The sequence below is a fragment of the Nanorana parkeri genome, unplaced genomic scaffold, assembly GCF_000935625.1.
Source record: "Nanorana parkeri isolate BGI_ZX_2015 unplaced genomic scaffold, ASM93562v1 scaffold1974, whole genome shotgun sequence".
In the NCBI taxonomy this organism is placed as follows: domain Eukaryota; kingdom Metazoa; phylum Chordata; class Amphibia; order Anura; family Dicroglossidae; genus Nanorana; species Nanorana parkeri.
In genome coordinates, this window is record NW_017308242.1 from 75,899 (window position 1) to 88,321 (window position 12,423).

Genomic DNA, 12,423 nt, shown 5'->3' on the forward strand with positions numbered 1-12,423 from the left:
ACCAAGGCCGTGTGGCACTCCCGGTTGTGGACGGCCTCATATAAGACAGGCAGGGAGTGCACCCAGTGGATTACACTGCCCGGACTGGGGGTACAGGGGGAAGACATCTTAAAGGGAGTGCTGGGCAGGGGGGCCGTGTGTCATGGATGTCACCAGGACAAGTGCAGGAGGACAAGGACAAAAGGGGGCACAAATAAAGAATGCTTGCACCCCAAGATCTGCAGAACCAACCCAAAGAGACAGCTGGGGAAATCTCTCCTCCATGGGCATCAGAGATCACCGACATGTCTGAGTGACCAACCTGTGTTTTCTGTCATCAGTAGGAGACAGCTCAGCCTTCTGGCTCAGGATGGACGATGGGGGGTGAACCTTCATTCTGCCCATCGGACAATGTCAGGGGGTGACAAGACTTGTACACTCACACACAGATCCCATCTTCATTCTGGTGTTCAGATGTTGTCAGGTGATGAAACTACACAGACACACAGGTCCCGGCCACCTTGGAATGTCATGTTCTTTGGAACTGATCACTTTGCACTGGAGTCTCTGAAATTTCTGCACAGATACAGGTGAACGGCCTCGCTGTGATAAAAATATTGTGAATTCGTGATTTATTCAGGGTCACTTCTTGCATTGTGTACGCTTATTGTAAAAGCTGAACTGGATAAGCAAATACTGTCTACATACAAAAGTCATGTGTATTCCTTGAATCTTGGTGAGCTTTGTGTATTCCGTCACACATTTTAACGTAATCCCGCCCAGTTTTACAGCGGCCGGCTGTAACCCCATTACCCCATCTGCCTGGAACAGCTGATCGGTCCTCAAATGTCACTTCCATTTGACTCTGTGAGTGTGATTTCACATTCCACCGTACTCACGAAGTTGGATAGAAGTGACATTTGAGGACCAATCAGATAGGGTAATGCGGATCGGTTCTCCTGCACATGCGATCTGCAATTCTGATCTGCCCTGGAACAGCTGTCAAAGCATTGGAATGCTTCACCTATTGGCGGTCACATATTCCATCGTTGTAAAACTGGGCGGGATTACGTTAAAATGTGTGACCGGTCACACATTCTAACGTCACAAACTTTAAAAGAACAGCGGCAGCCTGTAATGGGTGGGGCCTGCTGTGTCCCTCCCACAGCTCTGATCTCTGCACAGGCTATTTACAGCATAGGGATGATGTCACTTCTACTTTTATAAGGTAATATCTGGGTTGGCACAGGCATTTGGCGTACACACATTATTAATTAGTATATTGAAATGAAAATGTGTGCCCAGTTTTAAAACAGAACTACACCCTCTTATCCACATCTAAGTAAGGTGCCATCTTATCCTCTATTTGGATTGCAGTTGCCATGGTGCTGCACATGTGATCAGCTATGATATCGGTCATTTGAGGGCTTAAAAGTTCGGTTGAGAGCCGCAATAAGTACACTGGCAACCTTCACAGGTGGCACACCTTAAAAGTAATTGATTGGGAGACCGTTATGTTGGTGGGTTACGTTCCGCTTTAATAACTGCGCTATGGCCCTTTTCTAGCATTGTTGTCCCAACCTTATTCACCCCACACATATAGGAGCTATCGAGGTTTTGGAACTTTTCCATTTCAATATTAAATATGCAGTACCACAGGGTTCGTTCTTGGCACTATGGGGAGAGGTATTTCTTATAATACGCAGAAGATAAATACGATTTTAGATGCCTGTAGGAAGACAAAGTTGTTCAGCAATGCAGTCATGATCCAAATGACCTCTGACCCCCAGTGCTGCCATAGATGGCTCTGTCTCATCTCATAGGGTACAGACAGCTTTTAAACAACTCCAATCAGCATCCCCTCTAAAGGTGGCTATACACTTTACAACCCTGGCAATACTTTTGTCTTGTCAGGGTTGTAAAGTAATTAAAAAAACATACGATCTGCCCATCTTGGACAGGCAGATCGTACTTGCGATCATCGCAAGCCCGCCCCGCTGAGGGGCGGGCGTCCGATGACCGCAATGCTAAACGGGCAGTGTGCGCTTGCGCACACCGGCCCGTGCAGTGTGCGCACGCGCACACTGCCTGTTTGCAGTCATTGGAACCCGCCCCTCATTGCAGTCATCAGAAGCCCGCCCGGGCTTGTGATGATCGCAAGTACGATCTGCCTGTCCAAGATGGGCAGATCGTACGTTTTTAAAATTACTTTACAACCCTCGCAAGACAAAAGTCTTGCAAGGGTTTTAAAGTGTTTGGCCACCTTTAGAGTGGCTGCCCAAAAGTTATTTTGCCTGACTCCATGGATGAGTTGGATCAGGCAACTGTCATCTTCTATCATGGACAGAACAGGGAATATTCATCAGGATGAGTTTTTTTGCTTCCACCGATAACACTTGAAAAGGCTGAAAAAGGTTATTGACAACTGTACATTTTTTATGTGCAATGACAATCTAGCCCCTGGGATTTGTACAGCTCGCTGTCTAAAACTGGAATGTCTGCATTGTCTATAACAAACTCTCGGCTCTTTGTTCCCATGCAGAAAAATGACATAAATTAGATATTGATTAAAGTGTAAGGCAAGCGTAACGCATATTGATAGAGGTGCATGAGCAGACCCACTCTCTCAGGTTTGGATGCTCTGATCCACACCACTCTAAGACCCCGTTCACATGTAGCGAATTATCGCGCGATTTCCGCCGCGATATCGCGCATTTTTGCAGCGCGATATCGCGAGTAGTCGCCGGCCAATGCTATTCAATGGAGCTGTCTTAACTCCATGTCGCTCGTCGCGGTCGCAAGTCGCTTCTACCGGACCCTTTTTTCGGCGGATTTTGCACGATTTTGCCTTTTTTCTATGGAGCCCGACGGAGAAGGTCGCGCTATCGTCGCTGGAACGTCGCCCCGAAAGTCGCGCTATCCCGGCCGTGCGGATCCGCTGTAAAAGGTATGTCACTACGTGTAAATGGGGTCTTACAGGGCTATTCACAAAAATATGAAGAGTTTGGAGGAGACAGGAGAAGTGAACAATCTAGGAAAACATAACTGAACTGGAAAGTGAGCTGAATGGGAGAATGTTTCCAAATCAGCTATGTTGTCCTAGATTGTTCACTTCTCCTCCCTTCTCCAAACTCTTCACCCTTTTGTGAATAGCCCTGTATGTCTCTTTGTCTGGGTATAGTGTGGGTGCTGGCTGAGAGCTGTCCATGCTCCATAGAAAGCGTTGACCTGCTAAGGAACCGCTGCACACCACCAACGTCAACAAAAAACGTTATTTCAATCCAACAGCTGACATGCTCTTCTGTCCCTGCCTGTAGACCAGCCACCTCTGACACATTTCACCCCAACAGGCTTATTCAGAGCAAAAAGGTCCATTGGGGTGAAATGTACGCAGGTGGCCATGCTCCACTTAACCCTTGCGGTTCGGGGGTAGCCCCACTACAAGGGTAAGTTTGCGGAATCCAGAGATTGCCAGGGAACAAGCATCTTCAGAAGGTGAGCAGTTGCAACCTCCATATTTTTCATTGTGTAGTTTCCTCAAAGGAGCACAGCCAAATTACTGTGCAGTTTAGGAGCTCTGATAATTTCCATAGCAGCTGCCTTCCCAGCTTTTGAGACAAGTTTGACAAACCAGCCCTGCAGAACTAAAAATATACAGTGCATACTTGTATATTATATGTCTTATAGTTTATATGTCTAATTTGCCATTTTCATTCTCTTCTATTAAAAACGCAGTAAAACAGAAGAGGCTCTCGTTGGAAGGCTGGAGGTGGTTTCCCTACCGTCTTCATTGCCGAAAGGATTTCCAGTAACAAATTATGCAAATGACCAAGGGCTTCCCGTGCACAAGTGGCCGGACACAGGGCAGTGTAACAAGTTTGATGTGGGAGTAGTGGCTTCGTTCGGGCGACTTCTCAGTGAAGACCTTATTGTAAAATTCCCTTAGTAGGTAAAATACAGTGTATTATTTGGGCGGTCATGTGTCTGATGCTATGCTGACCCGTTGTGTTTTTTTACAGTGGGATCTTGAACGTACACCCTAGTCTCCTTCCCAGGTGGCGAGGACCAGCTCCCATAATGCATACAATGCTTAATGGGGATGAGGAAACTGGAGTCTCCATCATGCAGATTAGACCAAAGAGGTACAGTATAGCAGCTGTATTCTGTAGGGCTAGTTTGACCTTGATAGGGTGGCTGAAGAGTTCTTAAAGGCCACTGCTTCACTGTGCTAGCAAGTTTGAAATCTTAGAGAGTATCAGGGTTTAAAGTTTGTTACCCTTTGAGTGTAGCAGTGCTGAGAGTCTATTCTATTCCTACCATTGTAGATAATACCTCGGATATAACTCATATACCACATATCATTTCTTACTGGACTCAATCCACCATGGGGGCTAAGTAAATGCAAAAGAAAAATTGCTGTTGGTAATAGAAACAGCAAGAAATCTGATTTGTATGCACAGCAGCTCCACGTTATCATAAATGAGACCCATAGTATGTTCAGCATTGGTTGGAATTATTTTTGATGTGATTTATTTTTATTTGTGTCTGTTTAGGTTTGATGTAGGTCCTATAGTGATGCAGCAGACACTCCCTGTTCCTCCTATGTGCACTTATAAGGAGCTGGAAGCAATGCTGTCTGAACATGGAGCTGAAATGGTAAGGGCTCAGCAGCCTCTTGTGAGGTAGATAGTCAATATGAAGGAAGGACCAGCACTCCAAGATAAGATATGTGGTGCTTTAGTGAGAAATCAAATGAGCACAATGCAAAGTACCAACATTTCAGGGTCTCAAAGGTGATAACATGCAATTGTAGCCATGTTGTTTTGAGCATGTTATTCCCTTGACAGGGGGGTCCTGCGAGCCTCTCGCATGCTAATGTTCCCACTGTGTTTGTATGATTTCATACAGATAGCAATTTAGATTGTAAGCTCTCATGGGCAGGGCCCTCCGTACCATCTTGTCTTGAATTGTATTGTAATATCTTCCCTATATTGTAAAGCGCTGCAACTGTTGGCGCTATATAAATCCTGTATAATAATAATATTCAGAACAATAGCACAAATGTTATTAGAGAACTGGACTTTCATTCATATTACTTTACAGTAAATGTGTCACTGCTACTGCAGTGATGGAAATGTCCATTAAAGTGTGCGGGATGATAACAAGGTGGACTTTCCCTTTTTTCTCTTTTTTTTCAGCTTGTATCCGTTTTGAAAAATCTACCTGATTGTTTAAGCGTCGCTAAAGACCAGCCAAAAGAAGGTGTAACATTTGGTAAGTTTTTTCCTGATAACTTTTTCTTTGCTAACAGTGTTTTGTTAGCAGTCAGATTTGATGATTATATTGGCCAGGAAAGTCCCCTTAATGAAGGGAGAACAGTTTCAAATGATGATCAGGAATGAGGGGAAAGACACAGTGATCTTATCCATGAATGAAATAGAGGTCGGAATCAATAGCTCAGTCTCAGTGTTTGCTGATGATACCAAGTTATGTAGTGCAATAACTTCACAACATGACATACAGGTGAAACTGGAATAATTAGAATATCGTGCAAAAGTAATTGCAGTAAGTGCTGCAAAAGGGGCCCAAACCAAGTACTGAGTACATATGCATGCTTGTACTTTTCAGAGGTCCGATATTGTTCTATGTACAATCCTTGTTTTATTGATTGCATGTAATAATCTACTTTTTTGAGGTTGTGGATTTGGGGTTCTTGGGGTTTTCATTAACTGTAAGCCATAATCATCACAATTATGACAAATCACGGCTTGAATTATCTTGCTTTGCATGTAATGAGTCTATCTCATATATTAGTTTCACCTTTTAAGTTGCATTAGTGAAATAAATGAACTTTGCACGATATTCTAATTATTCGAGTTTCACCTGTAGAATCCTACAGCAAGACCTAGATCAAATTAAGGAGTGGGCTGCAACATGCTATTCAATATTTATATATGTAAGGTTATGCACTAGAGAGCGCATGTATGCAAAATACACATTATAGGATGGGGGAGGGTGCAACTCTGGCCTTCCAGCTGTGCTTTAACTACAAATCCCAATATACCTCTGCTTCTGGGAGTCATGTCTGTGGCTGTCAGTCTTGCAATGCCTCATGGGACCTTCAGTTCCACAACAGCTAGGTGGCCTCCGTTGCCCACCCCTGCTTTAGAAGGTGCTCCGTTGGGGGTGGAGAAAGATCTGGGGGTCCCTTTAGACCACAGACTCAGCACCAGAATGCAATGCCAAGCTGCATCTAACAAAGCGAGCAGAATACTATCTTGAATAAAAAGAGGGATTTTTGCAAAGGAACAAAAACATAATTTGACCACTTTATAAATGACTGGTTCGGCCACATGTTGATTATACCATTCAGTTTTGGTCACCAGTCCTCTGGGAGGATGTCCTTAAACTAGAGAAAGTTCAGAGATGGGCAACAAAACTAATAAGGGAGAAGGGCCCAAATTACAGAGATCGACTACAAAAATTAAACTTGTTCTCCTTAGAGAAGAGACACAGAAGAGGGGATATGATTGCAATGTACAAACTCACTGCAGTCCCCATTGATATTGGGAATAAACTGTTTCAACTAAGATCTCTGAAGAAGGCATGTGGACAGAACATGAGATTGGGTGCGTTTCGGTTTAATTTTAGACTGCGTAAGTGACTTTTTACTGTCAGAGCAGTAAAAATTTAGAATTTATTTCTGCAGTTGATTCAGTTGAAAGTATTGATAAATTCAAAAGTTAGTTCACTAAATATACAGAGATATGGGAGTTGTTAGGAACATGTGTACACACTCTGCTATACATAACCAATGAGCTACTCCCTGCTCAGTGGCGGGCAGCGTGGTGATGGATCTCTTACAGGTGGGTCGTGTTGTCATTCCGTTGTTGTGAATGATGAGCCCTGTCATTAACCACTTCCGGGCCGGCCCGGAGCTCTCTAGATCTGAGCGGGCGTATTTAGACGTCCGCTCAGACACACCCCCTCGCGCGCGCCCAGCGGGAAAAGGCCGAAATGTAAAAACAGGCAGCGATGCCTCTTACCATACAAGCGATAAGTCCCCGCCCCCAATTTTTTTTTAAAGTTACACATAAAAAGAATAAAAAAAAACAAAAAATATTTTTTAAGTCCCCACCCATACATACACGCATGCAAACATGCGTCAGGGGCGCATACGTGCAAAAAAAGACGATTGCGCCCATTACGCCGCACATGTTACATATCGCCGCGAATGTCGCAGTGAGAGCAATAAGTCTAGGGCCATCAATCACTGATAACACTAAACTGATGAGCTGTAAAAGCTTTTAAAGTGTCGCCAATGGCCAATTTTGGGTATGGTAGTTTTCTGCGATGTTGCAGGTGCGCGCAATTTTAAAGCTTGACATGTTTGGTGTCTATTTACCCGACGTGACCCCGACTTTTATATTTTACCAAAAAACTGGGTAATAATAAATGTTTCCTAACATAATGTAAAAAAATACTTTTTGTTTTCCAAAATTTTCTGTAATTTTTCCTAATTATAGTAAAAAATAAAACCCCCAAAAAATGGTATAGAATTCATTTCAGTACAGCGTTGCATGACGGAATAAATGTCAGTCAAAGTACCGCAGCACTGAATACTGAAAAATGGCCTGGCCAGGAAGGGGGTCTAAACACCTGGTCTTCAAGTGGTTAAGAACAGCACAAGCTGCCTGTAAAGGATCAATTGGCTACAGTGCTATTATGTAGCTGCCCCATAGAAGTGCCCATAAATTGGGGTTCAGTTTAGGGAGGAGGAGCTTATAACCAGCAGAAACATAAATCAATTGTCCTTTTGGTACACAATGTGACCACGGAGGATCAGCATGGGACCAAGTGCTCCATGCACTTGGTGCTCTCGGGGATTTCACAAGGATTTAAAATGATGTTGCTTCTTCTCCAAGCCTGTAGTTGTAGCTGTGTGTAAATCAGTATAAAATGCATACTGAACATGTATGAGAGACCCTGTAAGCACACTGACAGTCTCTGAAAAGAGCCTCAAATATACTACAAGTTATTTTTTAGGTGGCTATAATGAAGGCTGACTCTTCCATTTAGCAATCAGAAAGGGCATTGTAAGACAAACAGCAGAGGAACGGAGGAAGGTATACATCCGCTAAAACCCTTGTGATGTATATAGTTACATAGTATTTGAGGTTGAATAAAGACATTAGTCCATCAAGTCCAACCTATTAGGATCTCGTTCTAGGAGTACCCGTACCCCTGTATATGACGGTCCCTTAAGAAATCGTCCAAAAGTTTCTTGAACAATTCCACAAGTTCACTGCAGTTCCATATCCTTGAATGTGCTGAGGGCTCTAAGTTAGCTGGAATAGACCATCTGCAGCCCCAAAACTACCTGCATACTGAGTAGGGTCTAATGTTGCAGCTCCGCTTGTTTTTTTTCTTTTCAGCCCCCAAGGTCTCTGCTGCCGTTAGCTGTGTCAGATGGGAGGAACAGACTCCAGAGGAAGTCATGCGTCTAGAACGTGCTGTTGGATTTGTGGTAACCAGTTTACAGTCACTTTCCAAATGTCTAATAAACTGCTGAAGGTTTCATTGTTTACATTGATTTTTGGGCATACAAGATGGATTCACAATCGCTTGTTTTTAGACATGCAGGATATGTGTGCTGGGCTTTCTTGGTTAAAGCCCCTATTTTGCTGTCTTTCTTTCTATGAGAAATGTTAAAGTGAAAGTTAAAGCTCAACTCTAATCAGATATAAACGACACACATGAATGCATCTTGGTATTCATTCAATAAATCATTAAATGTATTCCTTTTAAATGACACTGGTGTAATGACCTGAAATAGACTTGATATTTTCCAATCCCCTGTACAGCAGCACTCAGACTGGAAGCCAATTAGGTGTGCTGCGTTCAAATGTGCTGAGAAGAGAAAGCAGAGTATGTAGAGAGATGACCTCATTGATTTCCTGCTGCTCATTCACTGTCCACTCAGCAATTGGGATTGAAAAGACACCAATTTATACCTCCTACTGTCTATAACTCTACAGTGGTGTCATGCACCTGGCTGTGCTGTCTGGCAGGGCTGTGTATATCTCAGGCCTGGAGAGACAGGAATACAAATACTTTGTGAGGTAAAACAGCTCTCTTGTATCTATTTAATCTGTGTATTTAGCTGTTTGCCTGGAGTTCTGCTTTAAGGCATCGGAAAAAAGATAAAGGACTATTGGTTAACAATTGTTGAGATAAGACTTCAGCCACAAAGTCAGTTTAGTGTGCACACACACTGTGGTCTTTTTTCATGGGGTCCCACTCTTCCTGCTAGATTTTTTTTTTTTATTTTGCATTATGAAGGATGTACAGTAGCTGAACCCCCAAAAACTTGCAGGTAAATTGCAACTGAGTCAGGAATTATGGCAGGGAGATCTTGCTGTTGGAGTATCCAAGTCATAATAAGCCCCCTAGGCTCCAGTTATATGCAAAATGTCACTTTGGGTAGGTGGACTGCCAGTTTAATGCAAATGGATATTTCCAAGCTGATCACTTTCACATGTATATTAAAGTAACTGAAAATATATTTTCACTTTAACAAGCAGGTAAATCTGATAACATATCCTTTGAGTGTATTGCAATTCCATCAGATATGGAAGCATTTTCTTCAGGTATAAGAAGTTGTATGTGAATTCTGTAATGCGTCTCCTCCAAAATATAATTGCATTCTCTGCTTTGTTGTAGATGCCACTTCAAGCAGTATGGAAGGGCTCTCCTATTAAACTGCTCAATTTCGTAGAAGTCCCCGATTCATTGATCAGTTCAGGTTTGTTGAATGAATTGTATTTGATGCAATTGCTGTAGTTACTATTCTCAGTAAGCAAAGTGTCATAGCAATCCACTTTGTGGTGATGTATCTTTGTACAGCCTATTTATGTGCCACACTGAGGAAAATCTGTTCTGTACCTGACACAAAGCTGCTCATGTTTTCTGAGACCAATGGAAAGAAAACGAACATAAAACCATGCCGTGTATTTTTCTGTACTGCTCATTATACCGTCAGCCATTTTTTGTGTCAGCAGCACTGGTCCTGATGGCTCCATTCTTTATTTTTTTAGCTTCTGTTTGTCTTGTCCCTTATAACCATTTAACTGTTAACAGCAGGGAGAAATACATTAGGTCACCTTGGCATGCCAGCTGTTTTGGAACTACAAGTCCTATGAGGCATTGCATGTCTCTGGCAGCAACAGGCATGATGGGATTTCACGTTTCACTACTGCTGGAGTGCCTATGCCTGCTCTAGGGCCTATTCACACTATAGTAAAACACAACTTTTACTGCAAGAAATTGCATTTTGGGTGGAAATATCATGCTTTCCATCTATGTGGACAGTATAGTGTGTTTTAAAAGGAAATTATAAGGGTGTTACCACATGCAATACATACATAGGCATGAATTAGAGTAGAGGAGCACACTCGGAAAATGTCAGGAGGAAGCAGAAAAGGACCAATCTGTTAAGACTAGAAAAAGAGTACAGATGTGAAGTTGTCAATAACAACCTATTAGACTGGATTTCTGATTGGTCACTATGAACAATAACTCCACTTTTGTGTTCATTTTCTTTTTCCCAGTTTTAATGAATCAGCCCCAAAGTAGCAGCTGCTCACATTCATTCATACCTAGCAGAGGAAAGTCTTAGTGTGTTTCATTGAATTTTGAGGAGGCTTACTCCCTGTGAAACACGTTGGTTTCAAATTCCACCATGTTCTTAAGACAAAAAGAGATGTATTTTTAGTGTTAATTCCTCAGCGCAGCAGCCTTGATGTACTGGTCTGAATTCAGCAAAGTGAACTCTGGTTGGATGTGCTTACAGTGAACCTAGGTAAAGCAACAAGTTCAGATAATTAACCCCCTCCCTCCTCACATATACTCGCCTGTCAAAGTAAAGCCCTACCTGAGCTCAGGTACCGCTGATCGCTCAGCTAGCAATCTTCTCTAAGTGGAGAGCGGTGACTGTTAGTCACTGATCACAGAAGGGATTCCCCCCCTCCCTGCATTTATCTCTGGTCATCCAGCACTAATTTAATGGACAGATGGGGAGGGGGCGGGCACAACTGGCTCTGGTTCTAGAGAGGCATCGGGGTAGATCCCGACAATATTGTTGGAATCTGTCCCAGCTGCAGCGTGGCTCTGCGCTGTCAGCAAATAGGGGGCAGTAGCACGCTAGTTGGTGACATTGGGTCACAGGAGGACATTAGTAAATATACTTCCATGACCCAAAAGAGGACTAAAAGCACCCCGCCCCTCCCAAAAAAAGGATGGCATTAGTTCTCTTTTAAGTGAACATATTGCTTTGTCCTGCCTTTTGGAACTGGCACTCTTTTTAGTGATGACAGCAAGGTAGAGTCAAGCCTTGGGCATGATACCACTTTGTTTTGGTTGCAGATTTTTCCAGAGCCCCGGGAACTATTAGATATCTTCCTGGACCTGAGATCTTGGTGGTACGATGCAAGGTGAGTGTATTTATCATATAGATTGTATCTCCTTGTAATTCATAAACATTTGCTCACTGTAACTACTGACTTGCAGTAAACCTGAACAAGTAATAAACATTTAGCTTTGCCTGTCCAGTGCATAAAAAGCTGGCATCTAATTGGCTAATATGGCTCCTTTGCTGCTTCAATTATTCTTTCAGCTGTGCTTGAGCTCTTTGAAAACTGTAGCATTTCTAACTCTGTTTGTTGGCAGGATGGCTGGGTTGGAATCAGAACGGTGAAACTAAAGAAGAACCTATCAGCTAAGGATTTTTATAATGGTTACCTGCACTCCTCGTTCACACAGAAATCAGGCATGTCTATGGAGGAGTGCCGCTTCACTACACTGTATGTACCAGGAAAACCTAACAAGGCAAAGTAGAAACCTGCCTTTGTATGGAACGTGTGACACCGGCTCCAAGGATGGAAAGTGTGCATGGATCAATGAGGAGCAACGCTGGCTATCCTGCATGCATTAGTCTGGAATAGGAATTGTCTGGATCACCAACAGTGACCAGATTCTGTTTCCCATACTCCAAATTTGTATGCGCTGAATGTGATTCTATAGGCAGCAAGGAGATTCTTGTTTTAAGAAAAGGTCCTAAGAGGGAAAGTGGCAGCTGAGTAATTATTTGTAATGCGGAGTAGATTTCAGACTCTAAAGCAGAGGCCTCCATCTTTGGTAATTTAATGTTATCTACTAAGTATGGCCAGGACCTTAATTGGTTTGTTGTTAAATGTATCTGTCATAGAAAACTTTGGCAGGGATATCCAGCATGCAATCTATGGTTGCTATAGCAAGATAAGGCTGAGCAGAGAGCCACAGTGTTTCCCACATTCCACGTGCAAGGAAAGCATGTTGTTGGCAGGATGTCGGGATCAACCTTGTTACTGTGAAAACTGTACTAAACAAAATGTAAAAACCTATGCA

At 43.0% G+C, this 12,423-nt stretch overlaps 1 protein-coding gene across 1 annotated transcript; it reads left to right on the forward strand.

The window, feature by feature from the left end:
* Positions 1–425: 425 nt before the first annotated feature.
* MTFMT (mitochondrial methionyl-tRNA formyltransferase) lies at positions 426–11,936 on the forward strand. The gene is made up of 9 exons (XM_018572245.1): positions 426–569; positions 3,715–3,924; positions 3,999–4,121; positions 4,533–4,635; positions 5,178–5,253; positions 8,415–8,506; positions 9,703–9,784; positions 11,404–11,471; positions 11,707–11,936. The coding sequence occupies exons 1-9, from the start codon at positions 454–456 to the stop codon at positions 11,872–11,874; spliced, it is 1,038 nt and encodes a 345-aa protein (XP_018427747.1). The 5' UTR covers positions 426–453; the 3' UTR covers positions 11,875–11,936.
* The last annotated feature ends 487 nt before the right edge of the window (positions 11,937–12,423 follow it).